Below are 27,711 nucleotides of genomic sequence, written 5' to 3'. Positions count from 1 at the left end.
GTGTTTTAATTTATTGAAAGAAACAAGTAGAAATCAGCAACAATTCTCTATTTTATTTATTGTTAACTTTTTAAAACTTGTTTGGACGTTTTTAAAATGAGGAAAAAAACATCAGTGGGACCCGAGTATTTCAAAAAGTTCTCAGAGGAAAAACATTAAATATTTTTCTGTGACTGTGTGACGTCTTTTTACTCACTCATCATCATTTGTATTATTTTTTTGCACCAACGTGTATTTTTGTCTTATGAGACCAACATTAAACTCGTGTGAAAATTCACCAACTCGTCAATTTGCCGTCTCCTTGTATAATGTACTACTACGTGGATATTGATCGACGGCCCAGAAAACCAATGAGAGGTGAGAGTAATTTGGGGGCGGGCTCTAGTTGAATGGCGTAGCCTGACCGGATGATAACAGAAGTTTTCAGTCAGTGTCGGAAAAATTCGTGACCAAGCCTGCTCTAGGACTCTATCTGAGACGTGTGAGCTTGTGTTATTTTCTATTTTTTTGGAGGTTTGGGGGCGGGCATAGGATCCCCGTCATTCCATCTGGAACTTTGGATAAGTAATCCGTCGGCCTTGTATGCATTGTAGACAAGCACTTGGAGTCACTGAGCAAATTGGTGTCAAGACCGGGGTGCTACGATGGGAAACCGGGGTATGGAAGATCTCATTCCCCTCATCAACAAGCTCCAAGACGCCTTCAGCTCCATCGGGCAGTGTTGCAACTTGGAACTCCCGCAAATAGCGGTCGTCGGTGGGCAAAGCGCGGGGAAGAGCTCGGTGTTGGAGAATTTTGTTGGCAGGTTGTATTGTTTAAATTACTTTTAAAAAGTACGTCTAACATCAGTAAAGTCATAAACATTCAGTTCAGTACGTGTTTGTCACTTCTGTGTTGTCTGAAAATCGCCAACTCAGCGCTATCAATTTTCACTTTTGGAAGATGAGCTATTCGCCATCATGCATGACGCTTTTTGCGCAAGTCCGTGAAGACATTCAAGTGGTTCGGCCGTCGGCCTCATAGTTCTTGGGTCGAGGGTCCAATCCCAGGTGGATCCTCACTGTGACATGAACATTGCTCCTAGGTAATAGTGTGAAGGTGAATGGCTGTCCATCATCATTGTGCACTGCGATTGGCTGGCCGCCGATTCAGGGTCTCCACCGAATTGTGCCCATAATTAGATGGGCTAGGCTCCAGCACCCCACGCGACCCTGAATGCGTTCTGGAACTGAGCTCGTATGTCGATCTACTCTTATCTCAATTCAATTTTTTCCATAGAAATGAACTAAACACAAATTAATTCATTCCCACAGTCTGAAAAAACCCCAACTAACAGGATATTATTTATTAGTTGTAATTCACCATTTACTAACAGATTAACAAATAACTAGTGGTTATGATGTTTCATAATAAATGATACAATACAACACATAGTCCGCGGATGGGAGAGAGAGAGAGTGAAGGAGACAGACTTGACAGATGCGCTCGTAACATAATTTATCTTAATCCTCATTAGAGTCGCGGGGGTGCTGTAGCCTACGCCATCTGACTCCAAGCCAGAGGCTGGGGACACTCTGAATTGGTGGCCAGCCGATCACAGGGCACAAGGAGACGGACAAACATGCACACTCACACCCATACCAAGGGGCAATTTAAAGTGCCTACCATGCATGTTTTTGGAATGTGAGAGGAAACCGGAGTACTTCGTGCTTAGTGCTTCACCGGGCCACCCATTTGTAACATAACATCAACTTTAAATTTACCTGAAATGAACTTCCTATAAACACACACTTAAAAAAGTTGTAATCTTAACCTTACACAAAATGTAAACCTTCTTGTGTAATAACCAAGGCAAAGAGGTTAATGTGTTCCACTGTGGCCTTCGATGTGAACTGCTTCTCCATATGTAATGGCGAGCCGGCTCAGTCACGCGCACACTACTCATGTCCTTTGATTATTTTGTGCTTAATATCGATTGTCATACTTTCTTCATACTACCCTTCATTGCACCGGCTTGCTTTGGATGCATTGTGTTTAATTCTGCACAGACCACCGTCCAAAAAATGCAACACTCCGCCCAGTGCTCGTAGAGATCTTTGCAGGAGTGAGATGCGGCAAGAAAGACACTGATCAATTACTTTTTGCCATGCAAATGACTGAAACGTATCTGCCCAAAGTCCTAGTCACAACTGTCAGTTTTGCCTGTATTTAAGACACACTCACTGGTCATTCGACTAGAGTTGCAAGAACATCGCGCTGAACAGGACTCCACTGTTAGAGCTCTCACTCTCCACTTTGCAGTTTGGTAATAAACCTTTTTCCTATTAAATTGATCTCACTCTTTGTTAACCTGTGCCTAAAGTTGTATTTCAGATCTATCATGACTAAGCCAGGTGGCCATGACATGAGAGGCTGTTTATCATTGTAGCGCACTTTTTTTGCTGCATCCCTTTCGTGTATAACAATATCTACGAGCACTGAACAATTTATTCAGCCAATTTTCAATCAGGAAACGCACAATACGCATGCGCCGGCAAAAAGAGGGCTTTCTTGTTAATGAAGTATACTCGTGGAAGTATACTCGTGCACCTAACGCCGATAGGCAATGGCACTCTTTCTCAGAATAAAACTTCATTACCCACAATCAATATGTGGGTAAGCTCAGCTGTTGCATTTCCTGTTATTATTATCAAATACGAGGAGTATTATATTACTTTGCGTTCGCTTCTCATAAGAACATCAGGGGCACTGGCTCGCAACTCCCTCTTTGTAATATCTCTGGTCGCAACTCTCATCGGCACCGTTCAAAATAGTTGCGACCAGAGATATTACAAAGCGGGAGTTGCGAGCCAGTGCCCCTGATGTTCTTATGAGCAGCGGAACGATCACTAATACAAGACTACTTCTCGTTGGCAAATGGTCGTGCATTATCCTATTGTGAGGACATTTGTGTGCATCATTTTCGCAATATTTTGAAGGGAATAGTACAACAGCAAACAGCCCATCGATAGCAAACGTGAGGGTGGAGGCATGTCAAACAATTAACCCGGCCAGAATGAAGGCTACAAAAAAGATTAAAACAAAATTAGAATTCAGTTTTGTGTTACATTAAACATATGTTTGAGTGTGTCTGTATATATTAATCCAAGTTCATTTAAATTTGTTTGTTCCGTTTACGAGTGCGTTATCATGTAAAAAAGAGGCGAACCCCCCCTCAATTCCGGAACAGATTAAGATCGTATGTCGAGGTATCGCTATATGAGACTTTCAAAGACACTTTCCTGTCTTACGCTTGCCACTAAGAAAATGACTGTGACTCAACTCAGAGAAATGTGAGCCCTGTACCACCTTACGGTGGACGTTTGGCGCTTATTTGAAAACAGAGCTTGCTCGGCGAACTGGATGCAGAGAGCCTTGGCGAAGTTGGATTTTTTTCAGAAATGTGAGGCCCGAACGACCTTGTGGTCCTAAGAGCTCCTTTAACGGATGGCCAGTAGCTTCAGGAAAGCATAAGTGATGGTGGAATTTCCCAAAATGTTTCAAAGTGCAAGCTCCAGAGATTGATGACAACATGGTCTTAGCCATCAAATATGGCAATCGCCTTGACAGTGTCATGTCCTTGTAGAAAACATTTTCATAAAAAAACGAAACAGCGGTCACAACTCCCCATCAACATATTCCTTGTTTAACCTCTCGCAAAAGCTCCTGAAAAAGCTCTCCTACGGCACCCCCTGAAGATTTCATTAATGATCTAACTCCTCTTGAATCTAATGAAAAAGACTTGGACTAAAGCTCCCAAAAATATTTTTACTTGGACTTAAATCAAGCGAGAGTACAATAGTTTCACTGTGAGTACAATACTTAAAGTATTCACCATTTTTTTCATATATAGATTATATTTAGACTTACATGCAGTCTTTTCATGTTCCTATAACTGTAACATTTAATAAATGCACTTCCTGATAACTGTACCTGTGTTGGAGTCTTTCAGGAAGCCAACACTGCTGGATTTGTGAGCTTCTTGAGTTAGACTGACAGAATCCTAATGAGATCCCCCTCCAGACTCCTAACAAGAAAGCAACTGTTAGAGCATAGATGTTAAACTCATTCCAGAAAAGGGCACAGTGGGTGCAGGTTTTCGTTCCAACCCACCAATACGACACCTTTTCACCAATCTGTTCTCTTCCAACCGCAATCGGTTGATTGCAGGCAGTCAGGGGCAGCAGACCTCCTCATTGGCCTACTGTCTGTGCTGTTTCATTCAGGAGAAAAATCTGCATCCTCTTGACCCTTTCTGAAATCAGTTTGACACCTGTGTTGGAGCATCATTGGACTTGCAGCCATACAGAGTTCATGCAATTAATTATTGATCATCTAAGTTGACAAAAAAAGAACATCTGACCCATATTCATTCCACAATGTTGTCATTTGTAGAGATTGGGAATGGGGCTTTCGTTGCCATGCCTTCCTTTCCCCTTTTGTCTTTGGGTTCCAAGCAGTTCCTGGGAGACACAGTGAAACCATTGATGTGTTAATGTGTGGGTTTGTCAGTGATGTCACCAGCTGCACTGTCATGTGTACATGACACACTCACTGACAGCTCTTTACAAAGGGTGCCTGAGATATTTTGTTGTTGATTAATGAGTAATAATAAAGCTGTTAATTTTGTTTGTTTTTGCTCTGGTTTAATTGCCTTTTTAATCCTAAAAAAAAACGGACATAAATATGGTTATCTATTATATTTTCTCCAAGGTTAAGTCATCCCAGTATTGCCATTGACTCCGTTTTGGCTATTTCCAGGGTCCAATTTGAAATAAAAGTGATGAAATGAACCAAATCAAGGAGTTAGTTGATTGATTAAATTCCGGGGAAGTGCGAGAGGTCCATTTTTTAAAAATTGAATAACAGCACTTAATAGTGTTAGGAGTAGCTTGTTATTGTTTTTACATTACTTTCTCCCTGTGTTCTGATGTTTGTTTCCCTACTCCTGTTTGTCCCTCCTGCCTTTCCGTTGTGGTCGGGCAGCTGTGCTTCATTCAAAACTTGTTCCTGCTTCTATTTAAACCCCACTAATTATTATGTCATCGTCGGATCGTCCGCCTTATTTCCCATGCCATGTGTTTGCGTTACCTCGTTCCTCAGTTCCTCGTGTTTTCCCTAGGTTTTGTGATTTGATTTCTAAGTCTTTGTTATTTTCTAAGATCCTGCGTAAGTTATTAAAGTTTTGGTAGGAGCACTATTTCTCTCGCCTGCTTCCCTACGATTGGGTCCTTTTTCCTCGTACAGCGCCTTGAGGTCTGCCTAAAGATGTAACAAATAGTCCTCTTTTCGACTGTTCACAATGTTAAAAAGATAAAGATTTTTACCCTACTACAAATGTTTGATGAAGGCCACAATTTTATTTGTACTTTTTCTTTAAAATTTAAGCTTTTCTTTTTTAACAAGTTTTGTTTTGTTCCCATGTGACATTTGGGGTTGAAATTTCAGCTGTGACCTTCTTGTCTGCTCTTTGAATCCTTTTGTCACAATTGCAGTATGGTAAAAGAAAGGATTGCACTGTACTTATGTATTATTACTCTTTATTAATGCTGTTTTATTATTACTCTCTCCTCTACAATGTGAAAGAATTTAACCCATAAACCATTGATAGATACAAAAGTACATTTGTTGGCATGCAAAGTATATCCATTGTAGAAGTACATTCCGATTATAATATACATCTCTTTTTTGACAAAGCCTTTTATGTTTCCATTACTGGTCAGTCATGTTGGTGTTAATGTGGTGTTTTGGTCAATATAAAGGATATACCGTACTTTCACGACTATATGGCGCACTGCATTTAAAGGCGCAGTGTCGCTACCGAGTGCTATTTCTGTATTTGAGACACACACAAGACGCAGCGAGTTTACAGGCGCAGCCAGGCATGGCAAAACATAGACCATCTTAAACATACGGACACGCGCTAAAAACACTTTTTTAAAAAAAGCATCGGAAGCAAAACTGAGTTTGGTTGTACATTATTTAGCCATTTTACAAAGTACTCACATTTTTTGATCAATCATCACTCACAAATCCATCACAGTCCTCATTTTCTGTGTCCGAATTGAACAATTGTCCAAATGATTCATCAAAAAAGCCAGTGAGTTTCGAGGTGCTCCCCGGAACACTTATAAAACATCCCCCCAATCCATAGACCACGCTTCATCTATTCTCTAATACTTATAAAGCGTGATGTGCGAAAGGATGTGGGTGTGTGTGTGCGCACCTGGAAACTCGCTGGCGGTAATTCTCCCCAAAATGACGTATGCAAATGACGTATATATATATATATATATATATATATATATATATATATATATATATATATATATATATATTTATATATATATATATATATATATATATATATATATATATATATATATATATATATATATATATATATATATATATATATATATATATATATATATATATATATATATATATATATATATATATATATATATATATATATATATATATATATATATATATATATATATATATATATATATATATATATATATATATATATATATATATATATATATATATATATATATATATATATATATATATATATATATATATATATATATATATATATATATATATATATATATATATATATATATATATATATATATATATATATATATATATATATATATATATATATATATATATATATATATATATATATATATATATATATATATATATATATATATATATATATATATATATATATATATATATATATATATATATATATATATATATATATATATATATATATATATATATATATATATATATATATATATATATATATATATATATATATATATATATATATTTATATTTATATATATTTAAAGGTCCACCTCACTATAAGCCACACCAATTGAGTTGTATAAGAAAACTGGACTCTATAATACCCTGGTGTTCACATTGTATTAAAGTAACCCCCCCCCCCCCCCCCCCCCAATAGCACAGTTCATTAGCCTGTAATATCCATAAACCAACCGCACTGGTCTCTGTCACTGGATTCCAAACGTGGGTAAAAGCAACTGTTTATAGCCCCAAAATTACTTTTATTATACCTGTGATGATTTTAGAATGTCTTGGTTCAGTTTCTGTCTTTCTTTATGTCAGTGTACACTTTCCTTTTTAGCTTTTTTACATTTCACTTGCATTCATTGTTCATTATACATTTAAACATGTCTTTGACTCATTTGGTATGGAGATATGACTTGAGTGTTCATCTGTAGTCAAAGAATTCAGTTTGCTGCTTTCACAACTGAGGAAGTACTGAGGAAGAAGGATGGGATTCATTGTTGTGTAACTTCCTGAATCCTTCGTCAGCAATGTATAAAAGGAATCCTTGTGCATGCATTTGTGTGTCAAGAATTCCTTATTGGAACAGATTTGCCACATATATTAAATTTATAATTTGGCAAATAAATAAGCTTGGCAAAGAAATTATATACAAACATATATCGACAGGTATTTGTTACAGTACTTGTCCAATGCACAACCAATGTCCAGCACAACCAATGTCACGACTACAGTAAAAAAAAGCGAAGTAGGTTCACCTGTATTTTACCAACAGACTAGATAGAGTAAACCCTCGAATATCACGGTTAATTTAGAGGCAACATGGCCGATATAAACAAAAAAAAACGCAAAGTATGATCACCCCCATTATTCCTACAACAATACGTTTTCGCGGCTATACAGAAATACAGGTACACATTTCTAATCATCATAAACTGTTCACTAATAAGTATTCCCAAGTTCACCTTTCAATAACGGAGGCATCTGAGATCTTATCCTTTTGTTCTTGCAAGAAGAGAATCGATCCATTCTGAAGACCCCGGTGTCCCTTTTGCTAATGTATTCACAAGATTTAAACAACATGCATACCAGAAGTCTAAACATTATTTAGAGTCTCATAACAATTTTTCTCAGTTCTCATAACTATTGTAGGTCTGTCGAATCTTCCCGAGAGAAGATTTATGCGGACCATCTTGATAAGCCACGTTTTCCAAAACAAATCCAACAGTTCCCAAGAGCTTGTTGTTAACGATCTTCATAGTTCGATGCCTCCCAAAAGAATTTACCGTTCTCTTGCTGTGTACCATAGTCTTGAGAAGTCCAGGTGTGAAGGAGAAGTGACCAAAGGTGTTTTGATTAACTTTGGCGCGAGCATTTCTTTTGCAAGAGATGCCATCTTGGATCCAATAGAGTCAATAGGGACTAAAGATGGAAATTAGCCCTTGGCTACAATCTTACGTCTTTCCATATATATCTTCATTAACATGAATATGTTCATTAATATGTGCTCTCACTTATTAAATAAATCAAATGTTCACAATTGAATAAGGATGAAAGTAATTTATTTATTCACATAAGTGTAAAGTTTCACCTTTGAAAAAAAATATGCGATAGTTATATTTATCGATATGGACTGATACATTTTTTTTAATCATGATAACCATTTTTGTCATGTCGCCCAGCTTTACTATTAACAACAAAAATTAACAGTTTATGATTTCTTTGGATAGTAATTTTTCACCCATTTTTTCTTGCTACTGGTTCTTACCTGTTTAGATTTAACTTTTGCAGTATTGTTTGATGGATCTTTTGGGAAAAAAAATCCATAATCCAGCCTTTGACGACTTTTAGTAATGTTTCTGTACAGCAACAGACGGACGTCAAAGCGACTCACTTTTTCTGGTCGTGTTTTGTTTCTGTGAAGACAGAAAGTTTGTGAAATTTCTCCAACATTTCTCAGATTTTTGCTGTCTTGTCGATATATTGAAATCTAGTTCTTTCATCTCCTCCGTTGAGAGATCGCTTTTGTGCCCTCGGAGACCAACTCGTCAATGTCTTGCTCGCTGACCACTTCTTTTCATTTGTACTGGTAATTTTCTTGGGAGGCATGATGATAAAAACAGAAGAAGCTGCTTTATCCAAAACAAACAAGAAAACAAGAAAAAACACCGTTAGAACGTCTGTGATGATGAGTGGCTGTCAAAAGTACATAAGGGAATCTTGACACAGATAGTGGTTGTTGTTGTGAGACAGCCAATGAGGGCCAAGTAAAGTGTAGTGAGATTGTAAAGTAAGAAGCAATGCATTTGCAAAAAAATCAAAATAAAATAACGGATATGGAAAATCTTTGACGTTTGCAGTGATTTTGTAACTAGGATCTTCTTTTTGTATCTAGTGGCGCTCATTTTTTAACCTTAACATTTTGTACCTAGTGGCATTCGTAAGTAGAGGTATGATTGTATTGTTAATGTGCCTATAAGGAAAAAGGCATTGAATGCAATCAGGTAGCTGAGGTTGTCTTGCACTATTTGGCTTTTATTTTCTGCTTTGTGTGTGTTTGTTTGTTTTGGTTACTTTTGTGCTTTACAGCAAAAATAAGTGGTGTGAGTGGATGGCCAAAGAATGATTATAATAGTAATTTTTAAAATAAAAGATAATATTTTCACAATATATATTTCTTTCAATTTTACTAATTGTCATTTATAAGAGGTTACATTTTTTTACATGTGTATAGTTGTTGCTCTAGTTTTAATTCGTCATTAGTATTGCAAATATCGCTACACTAGTCCAAGGCTCGGAAGCCATATATAGCTCTTTTGATTGGTGCATATGGCTCTCTGCTAATCTGTGAGCTAAAATATGGAAACCGCTGTTGAGAGAGCAGAGACACTGTGTTTGGAGCTGCTTTAATTATTTTTTTTAAATTAGACTTTTCTGCATGCATACTTTCATTTATACTCATTGATTAGTAACAGCGTAACAATGTTCTCAAAATAATTCAGAGAGTATTTGTATTTTAGCAGTGGTGAAATGAGTATAGACATGCAAACATCTACATGTGTTTTGACTTTAAGATTTTAAGTATGGCTCTCGAGGAAGAACATTTGAAAAAAATAATTCTTTATGGCGCTCTCTGTTTTTTGGGATTATTTATTTTGCTGAGATTATCACACCAATTTTGTATCTTTAATAAAAACAGACTGACATTGCTGAGAGTGATATGTCACCATTGACCTGGAAATAATCACAATTCTATTGAATAGGAATTTCCATTCTGAAGAACTCGTATGTATACAAAGGGAACTAGAAAGCTTCTTGTTCCTGTCTTTTTAGACTTTTTTTTATTCATATTAGACATCATACTACTTTTTTTATTGTGAGGTGCACTGCCATACCATTTTTCTCATTCACTAAATCATACGATATCTGGTTGGACACCTTAATTTATTTCAGAATGATGATTTTGTAATTTACTTATCTTATTACAATATGCTGTTACTAGTTAAATTTGTATTTTTTAAACATCTTTGTTCTCTCTTTTGCAGAGACTTCTTGCCCAGAGGGTCTGGTATAGTCACACGTCGTCCTCTTATCCTGCAACTTGTCAACAACAAAGCAGGTAAATATACAGTTCTAGCTTAAAGACAGATTCATGTAGAAGTCTCCATTGTGGGACTGTAAAATATTTTCTTGAAAATTGGTTAGCATTAAACCTGTATCTGCTCAAATTTTGGGCTTCATCTTGGTTCAAGCCTCACTCAGAACGATACCTTGACTTTTTCCCTCAGAAAAAAAGGTGGAAAACAGTAGGTGGTGCACACGGAAGTTAAGGTATAAATATGTCTGTGTGCAGTAATAGTTTACTGAAAATGGGAAATTGGACTTAGTTGTATGATAACTGTCATAATTCACATTTATTGGTATATTCAAATACAATAGCTCCACACCCATCTGAAAAGGTAAGCCCTTCTGTCAGTAGTTGACAGTTCACCTCATTTTGACTCATCAGCTGTCACTGATTAGTGTAAAGAACTGTCGTTTTCACATTTCTACTACAGTAAGAGTAAAATACTACAGTGTTCCCCCGCTACTTCACGGTTCAGGTACCGCAGACTCAGAGCTTCGCGGATTTTTTTTGGAAAAAAAATACAAATATTACATTGAAACAACATATTTTACAGTTTTTTTTTGGTAAAACACAAATTTCACTCTCTCTACCCGTATTCTATATGTTGTACTGTATACAGAGGGGTAAAAATTAAAGAAAAAAAGGAAAAACAAGAAAAAATTTAAAACAAAAAAAATATTTTTTTATCATTTTTTTTGGAATTAAATTCAAATTAAGCATTTTTGAAGGGGAATCCCTACTTCGCGGAAATTCACTTATCGCGGGTGGCCCCAGTCCCCATTAACCGCGATAAGCGAGGGAACACTGTACATTTAGCGCATGTTAAAGAGCCCCCGCAACCCACCCCAAAAAAATAAAAAATAAATAAGATTGGTGATTGATTTACAGGACGATGACACTGACTTCCCATAAAAAAATAGTTGAGACAGAAAAAGGCAAAGTACTGAACATAAACAACTTGTCTGAACAGCAGTTATTCTTTTTTTCTGTATAGCAAAGGCTTCCTTCTCTAGAATTGTTGCTTTCCAATTGGTGTTCCTTTCCTCTGCATCATCCAATTTATATATTATCTCCATGCAGAATATGCAGAGTTCCTCCACTGTAAAGGTCGTAAATTTGTCGACTTTGATGAAGTACGTCAGGAAATTGAAGCAGAAACAGACCGTTTGACTGGATCCAACAAGGGCATTTCACCCATCCCAATCAACCTCCGAGTTTACTCCCCTAACGGTGAGGAGAAACATACAATTTTAGATAAAACCTGCAAAAGTTTTTGTATCATCTTTCTGCAATTGCTATTTCCCCTCTGCCAATGCCACTCAGTGTTAAACTTGACCCTCATCGACTTGCCGGGAATGACTAAGGTGGCTGTAGGAGACCAGCCTGCAGACATCGAATATCAGATCAGAGATATGCTGCTCCAGTTTATCACGAAGGAGAGCTGCCTCATACTAGCTGTCACTCCGGCTAATACTGATTTGGCCAACTCTGATGCCCTCAAGATTGCCAAGGAGGTGGATCCTCAGGGTAGGTGATGAGCTCTTTAGAATCTTTCAGAATCATTCATATAATATAATTCAGTATAGAAGGCCCGGCATATGAGTGGTTAGCTTATTGGCCCCACAGTTCTACAGTCCTGGGTTCAAATCCAGGTCCTCGTGTGGAGTTTGCATGTTCTTTCCGGGCCAGATTGGGTTTTCTCTGGGTACTCCGGTTTCCTCCCACATTCCAAAAAGATGGATGGTAGCCTGATTGGACACCCTAAATTGACCCTAAGTATGAGTGTGAGTTTGAATAGTGGTCCGTCTCAGAGAAAACCCACGCAAACCTGAGTAGAGTATGCAAACTCCACACAGTGAGGACCGATTCGGGATCGAACCCTCAACCCCAAAACTGTGAGGTCGACGCGGTAACCAGAAAATTGACACAGTATTTAAATGAAGGCAAACCAAATGGTAGGCTTTTTGGACATTCTATACCAGGGATCCCTAAACGTTTTCTTGTGAGGGCCACATAACTTTTCCCTTCTCTCAAGTGGGGCCATAGTCAGTTTCTAACGGAAAAAGTGTGACGATTGTAGAAGTGCCTAAATGTAATTTTTTTCCCAGAAAGCCACGATCAAAAAAGCATTTCTAGATTCTTGACAGAACAAAAGTCAGAAAATAAATAATAACAGTAAGAAATAAATAATAACCAAATAACACTCCGGGTTCTTCACATTAAAAACACCATGGAACATAAACTTTCTGCAATATTTTCGATTTTTTTTTTCTATTACCTTGCCCAGAAGTGACTTTTCAAATTACTTATTTATGTTTTTATTGGGAAACACGCACTTTGTGGAGTAGCACCACTAATTTCGTTATACACAGCTGTTGTATAATGACCCATAGAGGCTTTTGACTGACTGTTGTGCCGTGCACAGTCTTAACAGGTCCAAGTTCAGTTTAGTTGTCAGATCAGAATCTCTTAACTTAAATTACTCATATGAGCAGACTCTCAAAGTTCTTATGTTCCTTCTTTATAATCCTTTTGTTAATCCAGTAGGCTTGTAGACATTGCTATTTGAAGCTGTACAGTCTTGCCTCTACTTACGATGTGGCGGACAAACACAGGTATGGCTGTACTACAGTCATACCCCTAGGTACGAAAGTTTCAGGGTATGAATGTTTTTTATATGCAAATGAGTGACTCGAGATAGGAAGTAAATGCATTTCCTTATCCATTTTATTTTGAATTCACCTTATTATGCGAAAAAAACTACAGATGCAACGTGGCACATATTTTCACATACACACACACACATACACACAGACACACATAGACACACACACACACACACAGACACACACACACAGACACACACACACACACACACATAGACAGACACACACAGACACACACACGGACACACACACACAGAGCACACGTAAAAGTCTAAAATGTACTACAAAGTGGATGGCTTTTGGCTCTGCTAGAAGGGGCTCATGTCGTCATCTGGCGGACAAACACTGGTATTACATCTAAAACGGCCGCGGAGGGAGATATTTGAGCGAAGCAGCGCACATTTTCACGTGCTTTATTTATTTGAAGACATTGATGAATAATTTCCTTATGATTTCTGTCATTTTTGTGTTTCCTCACATCTTTTATACAAAATTGGGACACTTTGACCAGTTTTAAAGGGTTTAGTTGGTAGTTGTGTGAGGACTGAGGAACTAATTAGAACATTTGCATATAAAGTACACCTACTTACAAAATTTTCAAAGTACAAAAAAAGTCTTGGAACCAATTCATTTCGTAAGTAGGGGTACGACTGTATATGAAAAAAAAATCTAAATGCTCTGGTATTGTTCAGGTGGCCGGGCCAAATGTGGAGGCAGGCCGTAGTTTGGGGACCCCTGCTCTAAATTGTCCTTAAATATGAGTGTAGGTGTTTATGATGCCTTTGTGTCATTGTGCACTGCAGTGGGGTGGCAACCAATTTGTTCAAAGTTGGCCAGGATAGGGTCCAGGGTCCTATGACCATTGTGAGGATAAACAGCAAAGAAAATGAATGAATTAAAGAATGTATTGTTTGTGATATCTTTTGTGTAGGACTATGTTGATTCTTACATTTAGCTAAGCTTTTTTGACAGTGACACATTTGTCCTTTAGGTCTTCGGACTATTGGAGTGATTACCAAGTTGGACTTAATGGATGAAGGGACTGATGCTCGAGACATTCTGGAAAACAAACTGCTACCTCTCCGCAGGGGTGAGACCACAGACACGTGCACAATAGTTACACCTACTGATCCAACAATTGATGGTGCCGCCAATTTTTTTAAGCAGATAGAACCTAAAAAAAATCAGTTTTGTGTTTTTTTCTGATGCATTTAGAAGCCTCTCTTTTAGTCATTGCTTTATTACATTTCTTTAATTTCATCAAAGCAATTCATGACAATTCATTAATATTGCAATGAAGTTAAACTTGAGGTGGCATCTTGCAACAGAGCCGCCACGTAGTATGTTTACAGAATCCACTGCAGGGAAAATAAACATTTAATTATGAATGCTCACGATTTATTTTTAGCCAATTTTGTCAATTTGATAGTAGCCAAATCTAGATACATACATCACATGTTGCCTTAATTAATAAGGCTTTTAATTTTTTTGCAGCTCCAGACAGTTTTTGTTAGTTAAAATTTTCAGTTTTGTGGTAGTTTGTCACATTTAGAAACCTCTATCTTTGTCATTCGCACTAGAAAAAACTGGTTTTGATACTATAGTAGTCTAGGATGTTCTCTCTGTATTTTTTCAAGGTTACGTTGGGGTGGTGAACCGTAGTCAGAAGGACATTGATGGAAAGAAAGACATTCGTGCTGCTTTGGCTGCTGAGCGCAAGTTCTTCTTGTCCCATCCGGGATACAGACACTTTGCAGAACGCATGGGCACACCACACCTGCAGAAGACACTGAATCAGGTCAGACTTGCACCGAACCAGCCAGCATTATCCTCAAGAAATACTGTCATATGACATATGAAGAACAAATCTACTGAAAAAGTTTTGTTATTTTATATTACATTTTTGGCTTGTTCCGGGGGTTACCACACGAATCAACTTTTTCCACTTCACCCTGTCCTTTGAATCATCCTCCCAAAACACAGCCACTTTCATTCCCTCCCTCCTTCAACATTCTTCTACCGATATAGTCCTTATACGATACTTGTCCTTACTGACCTTGTCGTAAAAACGTCTAACCTTCACTATTCCTTTTGTTTAATTCTACTATTTTTAATACACTGCCTCCATAAGCTTAATCCTGTGCCCAACAGTTTATTTGAGCTAATTCACTCCTGTCCTTCTTCCTATACAAGTTTTTATACCAAAGAAACAAAATGTTAGCATCATAATCACAAACATTCAGTCTGATAACAATTTCTACTCTGCACACTCGGAACAAACCGTTGGGATTGCTTCAACCAATTTAAACGATACAAACGTCTTTTGCTAAGGTGATTGTACAAGAGCATAATACTTTATTATATGCCTATTGTAGAGTATTTGTTATTTGTTAGTAATGTAACTTGATGATATTAGATGACTAATTACATTACAATTGATAACAGAAAACATCATTTAATAACTGAAAATTAATGTATTAACGATTTTCTCATACACCTATACGAAGCATTTTCTGGAAACACTAACCATCTTATTGCGTGCAGTTATTATTTTTTATGCACTTGACTCTTTCTATTTTTATTTTCTTTTTATCTTATTATTATACGGCTTTAGTCTTTGTTGGGGCTACTGGCCAACACTTAAATAAACTCGAACACAGGAACACACACCGAGGCAGATGGAATGAAAGTTGAAGGCCGCGTCTACAGAGGCGGGGGAGTGGACCATCCTGAGGCCCGAGAGTGTGACTACTCTCCAAGCTCCTCTAAGCTATCTCAGGCCGAAAAGCTGCTTCAACGGTGGTTTTATTAGAGATAAGACAAGTCATAAAAATGGGAGGCGTTAATACAAATGAAGGAGTTGGAGTGCAAAAGGTGTAGTGCACATTTTAACCAATAGGTGTAAGTTAAATTCTATTCTAGTAACTTTTAATACATCATAGTGAAAAGGGTGCAAGACTAAATATAAGAACACAAATATATTTCACAGTCTTCTTTTCGACAAACAGGTTTTGTGATGTCTTGCACCATATACTGATATCTTTTGTGATATCAGGCATGTTTTAATCGCATCTAAAAACGGGTAGCACAATTTATCCGGTACATTCCATTGCATTTAATTTCAAATTGGTTTGTCTTCTAAAATGTCCCCCCCCCTTTTCATCTAGCAACTTACCAACCACATCCGTGACACTCTGCCAGGATTACGCAGTAAGCTTCAAAGTCAGTTGCTCTCCCTGGAGAAAGAGGTGGAAGAATACAAAAACTTCAGTCCTGATGATCCTGCACGCAAAACCAAGGCTCTGCTCCAGTGAGTACACACACATGCACTAGATCAGAAGTGGGAAAACTATTCCACAAAGGGCCGCAGAGGGTGCAGGTTTTCATTCCAACCTTTTCATCAATCTGTTGTCCTACAAGTACAATCAATGGATTGCAGTTAGGGGCCCGTTGTTTTCTGCAGAAATCTCATTGGTCAAAGTGTCTGTGCTGGATCGGTTGGAACAAAAACATGCACTCACAGCTTGCCCTCCTTCAAATGCGGCCCATACGGTCATTTTTTTCAAAATAGAGAAAAGATAAACATATAAAACGCTAAACAAAATTTATTTTACCACACATAATACAAACATACATATGAACGTTTTTGAAAACTATAGTACAGTGCTTTCAATACAGGATGGTTCAGCAGTTTGGTGTGGACTTTGAGAAGTGCATCGAAGGCTCAGGGGATCAGGTGGACACTTCCAATTTATCTGGAGGAGCAAAGATCAACCGCATTTTTCATGAGCGTTTTCCTTTTGAGCTGGTGAAGGTGATTATCTTTACCATTTTCACTGTCCTAAGGTATTAATGGTAATGGGTGATGATGGGTGATAACACATACATGTTCCTTCCTCGTGTCTCAGATGGAGTTTGATGAGAAGGAGCTGAGAAAAGAGATCAGTTATGCTATCAAAAACATCCATGGAGTCAGGCAAGTTGGAACATCCTATCGACATAAAGTATTACATAAACAATTTTCTATCTATCTTTTAAACAGTATCTGAGCTACCTCCTTTTTTGTGAATTTCAACACATACATGTCTATCCAATTTTTCATGTCCCTACACATTTTTTTGCTTTTAGTTTGATCTTATTTTGGATTCCTGGCTTACTTTCTGCTTAAATTTCCCCCCTCGTGCAAATCCTCTCTTCATTATCCATGTTTGTCAATTTCTATATCCTACAGGACAGGCCTGTTCACCCCAGATATGGCGTTTGAAGCCATAGTGAAAAAGCAGATCATTAAGCTGAAAGAACCGTGTCTGAAATGCATCGACATGGTTATCCAAGAGCTCATCAACACAGTCAGGCAGTGCACTAATAAGGTATCACTGCATGAACTCTGCCATGCTTGTACCCGAGGGCGTGGTCAACTGCAGTGCTGCCAGGAGCAACTTTTTTTTCTCTCCAGATCAGTCAATATTTATATGCTACCAATATATGTTCACATTAGCATTAAATTGCATTTAATTATCATTTTTCTGCTTTTATTTAAAAATTATTTTAAAAAAATCTTATATAATGGCCGTGTTTCCATTTTTAACATTGTATGTGTATATACTCTCTCTATCCATCTATCCATATCTATCCATCCATCCATGCATCCATCCACCATCCACCATCCATCCATCCATCCATCCATCCATCCATCCATTTATATACACACATACACATACACACACCCACACATTTACACTATGTCAGGCCAAAGTATATTTGCTCTACATTACACTTTACATTTTGTTAGATACACGATTTGAACAAAAGTTAGGTAAAGAAATACGATTCAGGGCCAACCAAGTGGGCTACCTTGATTTATTGATTAATCAGGAATTAAGTAAAATACATCCTGTATTTTCAAATGTACCACTTGATGGATTAAGTCAGAAAAGCAGTTTGATGGATTAAGTCAGAACAAGAGCCAAACTAACTAAACTGGTCCCTTAAAGTGAACTTCTTAACTATGGATTTCATTTCTCTGCCACTCCTCTTTACCACTTTTCTAATCAATGCTACGTTGCTTCAACTTCCATTAATTGTCCAACTCCCTTGATGCATCACCACGGGACAGCCATAGTGAAAAAGCAGATCATTAAGATGAAAGACCCCTGTCTGAAATGTGTCAACCTCGTTGTCACCGAGCTTGTCACCCTGATCACGAAGTGCACTGAAAAGGTCAAACTGGAGAGATGCGATGATAGACAACAACCCCGAAAAATAACAATGCAAAGAAGGAAAAACAAAAAACAAATGCGCTGCTATCTGGTACTGTTAATGGTTGCAGGCTTCACCGAGCACCTATTTCATCCTGTGAATCCCCCTTAAATTTAAGCCCCTTTGATACTGGACCTTCACCAGCCCGTTCCCCTCATCAACATTAAGAGCAGTGATTTAACTACCCTTACTCGCTGATAAATTAATTCCTTTGACATGTTAAGAACTGTCACAGGTAGTCAGCAGAGTAAATCTTTAGTCCATCCACTGTTACCCAAACATTCTCACTACAGCTCTTTGCATTCATGCATTCATTTCAAGCAATATGTCACTGATGCAATGGAACCTCCAAGGTTGATTACCATCCATCCCAGTTATATATTTGGAAAGAGTCTCAAGCAGTTCCTAAAAGACTTCATCTCAGTGGGTTGATTTGACTGATGGACAAAAGGATATGGTCAAACTTGGAGGTACCATTGTTGCTTTGTATTTCTTACTCTTGCTTTATAAATTCAGCCTTAATGCTTTTTGGAATTCTATTTTGATTTGGAGTGTTGATATTTTTTTTACTCCAATGTTCTATTTCGTGTCAAAGTAGTACATGCAGCAGTGTTCTCTATGTTGTCTATAGTTGGGATCATATCCTCGCCTTCGAGAAGAGACTGAGCGAATTGTTACCACATACATTCGGGAGAGAGACAGCAAGACTAAAGATCAGGTTTGACCATGTAATAGCTTTGTACAATAATATTGTATTAAACAATTATTTAATGTTTGCCAATCAGGTGCTCCTGTTAATAGACATTGAACTATCTTACATCAACACTAACCATGAGGACTTCATTGGATTTGCCAAGTAAGCGCATTTGTGGTTTTATAGCAACGACAACTGTTTTTTCCTCCCTAGTTCTTAGATTGCACTAATAAGATTGATCATGTACAATAACAAAGATGAATTAATGTAAAGAGCCTGAAACCAAAGTTTTAAGATGTTTTTAAAAATGTAATTTAAAAATATCCTCTCAAGCCACTTAATTTATTATACAAGCTCACTGTAATCAGATACATCATAAAGAGGATATTGTTGAGGGTATATGCAGTGCAGAAAATAATACTTAATCCTATACCGATTGTACAAATTCAGTATAAATAATGTTATTCATGACAAGGAGAGTATGAGGAAAATAATTTGACTCTGAAATACTAGTTATTTACACTTGTACATTGTAGCTAACAATGCAAGGAAAATACAACATACTGAGCTTTATCGTTTAGTTATACAAAACCCCTAATTTTGCAGTGCACAACAGAGGACAGCTGCAAATGCGACAAAGAAACGAGTCATGCCTAACCAGGTAATTACATTTTTTGTTTTGTTTTTTTAATATCTTGGCCAGTGTATTATTTTTGACTTTCATACCTGTTTTTATTTCCATTAACACACCATTGTATTAAGTTGTGCTTATTTGAGCAATATGTCTTTTATCGCCTGCATACTCCTGACCAATGTTCGCTCTAAGTTTCGCGCGTGTGCAATTGCGCACTACTCTCGTCTTCTCTGCGCAGCAGCTATCATATGGCGTGATGGCGCCGTTCACGCGGCAGTCAGTGGCGGTAGCTCTGTCCACTCCTATGTTTTTCATATTTTACAGCCCTTCTATCTTTTTTTAAATTACATTTTAATATTTCTTAATACATTCCTTTTTCCTTTACTGTCCAAATAGAAGAACAAGCGGTGAAATCGGGTGAAAACTGTCTAAATCTGCTTGTGTAGTAGTTGTGTGCGTGCGTGTTTGTGTCTGGTTTGTGTGATCGTTTGTCTTCAACCTACACAATGGACTCTAAATGGAAATTAGCCCTCGGCTACAATCTTACATATATGTGTTCATTAACATGAATATAAATATGTTCATTAATATGTGCTATCCCTTATTAAATAAATCAAATCAAAATTATGGAAAACTATTGCATATAAATGGAAACTTGACTATCTCAAGTGACACGTTCAGCAGAAAAATCATTTGAACAAGAATGAGAAGTGAGAAGGGTGGTTGGGTGGGTTGGGTGTGTGTGTTTTGAATTTCCCCAATCTATGTGAATTGGAAGACTGCAAAAAATATCTTTGGAAAGCTCTGAATGTCCTCTACAGAGCACAAAAAGTAATGCTATTGAATGCAATCAGTCGGAGATATTTAGGTTTACAAATGTCCTCTAAAAAAGAAAAAGAATGAACTACTGGTAGTCAGTAGCGTGTTTTTTTTGGTCAGGATTATATTATTTTAGCTAGGTCTTTGTATCCCGTGTGTAGGTCATCCGTCGTGGCTGGCTGACAATCAACATTAGCATTATGAAGGGAGGCTCCAAGGACTACTGGTTTGTCCTGACTGCAGAGTCCCTTTCCTGGTACAAGGATGAGGAGGTAAGGAAATGTTGAGTGGAGTGCTCTAAGATAAGCTTTGTCAAGCTTTATCTAAACCAGGGCTTTTAAATGTATGGGTCATAGGTGAAAAACAGCCCACTGCAGGGTCAATCCGATCCACAGTTCAAGCACATTTTAGTTATTCACACAGTATATTACATAACCTTTTCTTTAACACATTTACATTTAAAAAAAAAAAAGTATTGTTAAGATTGTATCATGACTATTTATTTTTGTTAATATTGGGAGTGTAATGTGTATTTATTTGCAAAATGTTTTGGGAAAAAAACTAGCGGTTATGTGTAAGTCGTTTTCCTAAACCGGTCTTTAAGGGTTGCTTGTTTGTTCCGGCCGATCTAACACAAACAGTTTAACCAATGAAGTTTCTGCTAAACAACAGTGAACTGCAATCGACTGATTATACTTGCAAGACACTGGATCAAAAAGTGTCATCTTGTTCGGTTAGAATTACATCCTTTATTGTTGTTATACAGATATAATGATTTAGGTATTTCAGGGATAATTATTTAAAGCTTTCACCATGAAGTGCACAAATAATAGCAATAAACAAACCGAAAAATAAATGTTCAATAAATAATGAATAAATAAATAGTCCAAGTGAGATCAGCAGAGCTGTGCAGCCCTGCTCGCCTGAGGTCCAGTAAGAGTTCCGTGGTTTTGGAGACGTTCAGCGCCAAGTTGACCACTCGCAGAGTTTATGACCTCAAAAACAAATAAACAAACACATAGATAGTCAATATATAGTAATGATAAATAAATAATCAATACATAAGGAATAACATACTTGTGGAAACCTTTGGAGACCCTTGCACTTTTTTTATCATGAACCTTATTGCTCAATTTTTTTTTGTTCCCTATTGCTCCTAAGGAAAAAAATGTTATTTGTAAATAAAGTGACTGGTGGTGATTGGCTTTAATATGCTAATTTATGTCATTTATAAGGAAAAGGAGAAAAAGTACATGCTGCCTCTCGACAACCTCAAGTTAAGAGATGTGGAAAAGGGATTCATGTCCAGCAAGCATGTTTTTGCCATTTTTAACACTGAGCAGAGGTGAGTGCATTGCTTCAATCAACTAGACTTGTTTGAGAATCGACTGCAGGGGTAGGGAGCCTTATCTGGATCTTTTGATGGGTGCATGTGGCTCTCCGCTAACCTGTGAGTTAAAATATGGAAATTGCTGGTGACAGATGCTATGTCCCGAATGAAACAATAGGAGCGTTGTTCGGGTTAGTTGGGGTTTTGGTTGAGTTGGTTGCTTTTTTCACCTCGTGTCCCTCCGGGCTTCCTCACCTCTCGTAACTAGCTGCGTTGCATGTACTTTGTAATCAACCCTCGCCTGTTTATTTAAACCCTGCGTGTTTTTTAGTCATTGTCGGATCGTCTGCCTTGTCTGCTCTACCCTACCTTGTTTGATTTATGCCAAGTTTCCATGCCAAATTACCCTCCCCCGTTCCATGTTCTTCATTTCCACATGTCATCTCGTCAGGTTTGATTTTGTGATTTGATTTCTAAGTCCCTGTTATTTTCTAAAAGATTCCTACCTTAAGAATTAAAGTTTTGTTAGAGCACTCCAATCCTACACTACGTTCCACGCTCGACGTCGCACCCGAGACGTGACAATGGCACCGACACTACCTTTATTAGACTCTTTTGCATGCACACTCTCATTGATACCTATTGATTAGCAACAGTGTAATAATATTTTCAAAAGAATTCAGAGACTATTTGTACTTCAAAGGGGGTCAAAGGACTAAAACATTCACAAATTATTATGTATTTTTACTTTCAAATTCTGAGTATGACTCTCAAGGAAGAAAATTGCAAAAAAAGAAATATTTATGGCTCTCTGGCAAAAAGGTTCCCGACCCTGGTCTAATGCATTTGTCTTATATCACTGATGTGTTTCTCAGAAACGTGTACAAGGACCTGCGACAGATCGAGCTGGCTTGTGATACTCAGGAAGACGTCGATAGCTGGAAAGCCTCGTTCCTCAGAGCTGGTGTTTACCCTGAAAAAGACCAAGTAATAAAAGTTTGACTATGTGATGTTTCAAATTGCTTTAAGCTATTTGAACACACACAGTAATGTAATTGTTAGACTTTTGTGGCTTTCATGAGTTGTTGGAACAAATTGTGGTAATGGTGCAAATCGTCTTCGATTTCCAGTAAACTTAATCGTAGCGTGATCTGCTACATTTTCCAACACGTGCAGCAATGGCTAGACTTCTACAAAACTCGAGACGTGCCATTTTTTATGCCAGACCACATCGTCACTGGTAGTGTCAATATTCCTTTCCTTCTACAGCCCGACAATGAAGATGCCATGGTTCCAGGTGACACTGTGTCCATGGATCCTCAATTGGAGCGGCAGGTGGAGACCATCCGCAACCTTGTGGACTCATACATCAGCATTGTCAACAAGTCCATCAGAGACCTCATGCCCAAGACCATTATGCACCTCATGATCAACAGCGTAGGTTTCCCTTTTTATGTTGGAACATGCATTGGAGCTTTTCAGGATTTCTTTACTCCAAATTTGCGTTAGACTATCCCAGGGGCGAGAAGTTAGAATGACTTCTCAACCCAAACATCGATCTGGGTGCATGAATAATGGCCTATAGAGCCAAATTTAAGTTCCACGAACTTGAAACAAGCTTGATTTTTTAGATGTTAAGTGATCCAAATACTTCTTCAAATGAAGTTATTCTATAGCTTAAAATATTTGGGGTTTATTAAATTAGCAATCTTGATGTTAGCTTGCTTTAGAGCCCCTTGTCATATGGGTTTTTTATTTCCAGCCTTAATTAATCCTGTTTGACCTCCAGGCAAAGGACTTTATCCACTCTGAGCTGCTGGCCTACCTGTACTCAGCTGGCGACCAGAGCAGCCTGATGGAGGAGTCAGTTGAGCAAGCTCAGAGGAGAGATGAGATGCTCAGAATGTACCATGCTTTGAAGGACTCTCTAGTGATTATTGGTGACATAAGTACCACCACTGTTTCAACCCCTGTCCCTCCACCAGTAGACGACGCCTGGATCAAAGAATCAAGGTAAAAAGTGTATACAGCATATAAAACTTTAAGAGATTGAAAGTTATCATAGGTTGAATGGTTACATGAGCAAACGGTTAACGCGCAGTGTATCGCAGTCTGCCTGCAGCAAACCGCCTTGCATCAGTGACAGCGCCCCCTCCAAACCGACCCCCAGCAGTCAGGGGTCCGACACCTAGTCCGGCCCTCCCTCTGAACCCCTCACCAGTATGTGGCGTGCCACCAGTGCCTTCGCGACCTGGCCCGCTGCCCACCCAGTCCGGTTTTGAACCAAACGTTCCAATGATTCCTTCCAGACCGGCACGAGTGCCTCCTGCACTACCACCGGGCATTCCAAGGTAAGTACAAACAGGAACTGTATTTTGGTGCAATTGTACAGTTTAGTTCAGGAATTGATTGTGACATATCACTTTATGTTTTTGTTCAAATTACTATTATGAAAAGACAATAGGGTGAGTATGGGAGAAGACTAATTTTATTGAATGCTTTTGTTGTCATTATACAAGTATAATGAGATTTAAAGCTATCACCACATAGCGCACAAATAACACCAGACAGACAAGTAAATAGTCAATAAATAAGTAGTCCAAGTGAGGTCAGTAGAGTGAAACGGGCTTGTTCCGTCTGAAGTCCCAGCTAAATTGGGGCACAAGGCGAGGGACACCCTGAATTGGTGGCCAGCTCATCGCAGAGCACGAGGAGACTGACAACCATTCACGTTCACTCTCATACCTAAGTGTTATTTGGAGAGTTCAACTAGCCTACCATGCCTGTTTTCGGAATGTGGGAGGAAACCAGAGTACCTGGAGAGAAACATGGCAAGCCCAGGGTGAACATGCAAACTACACACAGGAGGATCTGGGTTCGAACCCAGGCTCCCAGAACTGTGAAGCCGACGCGCTAACCCTTCGTCCGCCTTGTCGCCCCCTCTTTTAAAATGATTTAGATATTCGATTTGTAGCTTACGTACATCAAAATTGTCTAAACCTTAATTTCCGTGTCTTTATTATTCTATAATTTTATAAAATAAATCTATATTTCTGTTTAACAAAACAAGAAGAGGGAACATTTTCTTATTTATTTGGACTTTATGATAAAAGGAAAACCAGGAAACAAATGTTTTATTTTTTTTCTGATTAACATATTTTAAGAAAATGAGAGGGAAAAAAGTAAATCTTTTTACATTGATAGTTTCCTAAAAACAACAATAAAGCATTAATATACTCTTTGAAATGTTTTAACTTTTGAAAAATGTTTCATATTCGGTGAGAGGCATGAAATCCCTGCGCATGATTCATTTTTGTGGGTCAGAATGTTGTGGCGAAGTCACAGGTTTAACACCTGTGTTAAAAGGGAAAGCAAAGTCGATGGTGGCGGTGCTTCTTGTGCTCTGGAATCACGGTGCATGGCTAGCTGGTAATATTTTTCACGGCATGTTTCTTCTCTAACCCTATTCACCCCTCTTCTGACTTCCTACAGCAGAAGACCCCCGGCTGCTCCCAACAGACCCACCATCATTCGTTCTTCAGAATCTTCCCTGCTTGACTAGACACATGAACACAAAATATGCAAACCAATTTCATTTAGTTTACACTTTTGTATTTCCTTTTATTTCATTTTTTCTTGTATGACATTTGACTATAATTGAGCCTCGAACAACGTGAGTAATTGCTTTGGTCATTATGGAGAGGGAGGATTCTATTTTTTACAGTTTAAGAAGCATCACCTTTTAGATAAATATTAAATTGTTATAGAATTCCATTTTCAGGTAATCATTGAGAAATTTCTACATGTGAATATTCTGTCCAAAATAACTTACCCACGAGCAGTTCATTTTGTACGTACTGTAGTACTATTTCATGAGTCGTTTCTCTGCATTGTGCATTTTGCTTCATTACATCGATAATCTAATTATGAATCAAAAGTGGTGTCTCTACTTACAAAATATTCAGGTTACGAAAAGCCTCGATCAGAAACATTTTTTGTTCCGGAATACATACCTGACAACCTCTGCCGATAACTGCTCTTATAAATTATTATGATTCCCGGTACAAACCCCCCAAAAACCTTACAAACACCGTACGACGCATGTTTATGCGTGGTAACTCGTTTCTTACTAGGTGGCTCCTCCATGCTTGCTTCCACGATATTTACTCTATGTATATATGGATCCTTTATCAATATTGCCCTACGCACCGCTAAAAAAATCCATACAATTGAGGATAATTTTTGCTGGTATACCGTGACAATAGTAACGATCGATGACAGTAGCGTCGTTGGCTACCAGCCTACGAGACTATCTGGATTTTAGCCAAAACGGACTTGTTGAGATCAGTTTTCATAAATATTGGCGATTTAAAAAAAAAAATTCCCCGTACAAAAGTCGGTGTACGGCGTACATGATTTGAAATGGTAAAAAAACGTATAAAACGTACAAGTTGACAGGTATGAGAATACTAAGTAATTCTAGTTGCAAAACGTCAAATAAAATCAAACAACTTCTGAAATGAAAACATTTCATGTATCTGTTAATTTTATTTTTTAATTGTCGTGGTAGAGTTGTTTTCTCATTAGCTATCCCCTATTACCTAACTGGCCTCCCGTTGGCTAGAAGGAATCTGCTTTTTCAGATAGCAGAGCGGCGTAGGGGCCGCAGTTTGTGACAGGGTAGCAGGGTGCCAGGCCAAACCGTAAATGATTTTGACGAATTTGAACCACCCCATTTTGGTGGCGGCCATCAGCAGAGTGTGTTCATCCGACCAAAAGACCCCTTTTGGGCAGTTCTTCATTTTTTTCCAGGACCATGGTGGGTGGTGAATTCCTGATTTGTGTGCCTTCGAACCTCCACCACAAAGTTGTTTTGTGAGTTTTTCTGAGTGCGTGTAACATAATTTTAAGTTGCGTGTTCAGGTGTGTCTGCATGTTTACTCAGCTGCCACTTGCAAATCCATCCCATTTTAAGATTTCGTATTCATTTAAATGGCTTAATAATTTCCTTATCTTTTTTTGCATACAATTATTCGCATACCTATTTTGTACAAAATGTGTCTACATTTTCATTCCAACTCATCAAGAGAAAAACTTTTCTCTAATCTGGTGTTTTGCAAATGCAATCAGTTGATTGCAGTCAGGTGCACCTTGTTTCCATAAAAACCCTCATTGGTTAATTTGTATATGCTAGATTGGTTAGAACAAAAACCTTGCACCTTGAGAATTAATTAGTTGATTCAATGTAAAATATACCTCTACCTATGAAAAACCCAAGTAACGAAACCACTTTTGGAACAAAATAATTTTATAAGCGATACCACTGTTGTACAAGTTGTTTGTTTTATTATAGCCACCTCCCATAATCACTCTACAAATGGTGAATTTAATCTTTCTGTGTGTGTGTGTATCATGATCATCACATAAAGGCATATATCATATGAGTAAATGTTCTTGCATATCTGTGTGTTAGTAAACGATGCCATTACCGGCCAATAAAAATTTAAATGTTGATGGGCTATTACCTCTTTTGGCTATAACTTCTCTGGGTGTGTTGACTTTACATCCTAATTAGTCATGTGCACAAGGTGATACACTAAGTTCTCGTTTGATTTACATATCAAGTAAACGCAGGTAACATCTGATTTATGTTTGCATCAAATAGGAACATCTGTACTACTGCTATTTCTGTTTTAGTCTGATGTTAATAAATACAATTGGTATGTGCAACAGAATAAAGACAATATAACATGGAGCGAACATAAAGCTGGAATGGCAACTAAAATGTATGACAATAGT

The 27,711-nt window shown here is 37.8% G+C and overlaps 1 protein-coding gene across 2 annotated transcripts; it reads left to right on the top strand.

The window, feature by feature from the left end:
- Window positions 1-356: 356 nt before the first annotated feature.
- On the top strand, window positions 357-27,424 carry dnm2b (dynamin 2b). Of its 2 annotated transcripts, XM_077718912.1 has the most exons (21): window positions 357-481; window positions 594-805; window positions 10,428-10,501; window positions 11,591-11,740; window positions 11,834-12,037; window positions 14,168-14,266; window positions 14,814-14,974; window positions 16,344-16,486; window positions 16,855-16,990; window positions 17,085-17,152; window positions 17,408-17,546; window positions 19,067-19,153; window positions 19,221-19,291; window positions 19,736-19,790; window positions 20,744-20,854; window positions 21,818-21,927; window positions 22,788-22,899; window positions 23,182-23,349; window positions 23,702-23,925; window positions 24,024-24,263; window positions 25,405-27,424. In XM_077718912.1, the coding sequence occupies exons 2-21, from the start codon at window positions 645-647 to the stop codon at window positions 25,472-25,474; spliced, it is 2,583 nt and encodes an 860-aa protein (XP_077575038.1). In that variant the 5' UTR covers window positions 357-481; window positions 594-644; the 3' UTR covers window positions 25,475-27,424. The 2 variants fall into 2 exon arrangements, with proteins under 2 accessions (XP_077575038.1, XP_077575039.1); XM_077718913.1 differs by having other exon boundaries at window positions 393-805; window positions 25,408-27,424.
- The last annotated feature ends 287 nt before the right edge of the window (window positions 27,425-27,711 follow it).

This window comes from Stigmatopora nigra, chromosome 6 (assembly GCF_051989575.1).
Source record: "Stigmatopora nigra isolate UIUO_SnigA chromosome 6, RoL_Snig_1.1, whole genome shotgun sequence".
NCBI classification, from domain to species: domain Eukaryota; kingdom Metazoa; phylum Chordata; class Actinopteri; order Syngnathiformes; family Syngnathidae; genus Stigmatopora; species Stigmatopora nigra.
Note: the sequence above shows the minus strand (reverse complement) of the source record. Positions and strands in the feature narration are given on the sequence as shown.

Bases quoted from the DNA above. Each gene is read 5' to 3' on its own strand.
- dnm2b (XM_077718912.1), top strand. From the start codon at position 645: ATGGGAAACCGGGGTATGGAAGATCTCATTCCCCTCATCAACAAGCTC. The intron at 14,975-16,343 runs GTCAGACTTGCA...CTTTTCATCTAG, and splicing joins TGCAGAAGACACTGAATCAG to CAACTTACCAACCACATCCG. The intron at 19,154-19,220 runs GTTTGACCATGT...TTTGCCAATCAG, and splicing joins ACAGCAAGACTAAAGATCAG to GTGCTCCTGTTAATAGACAT.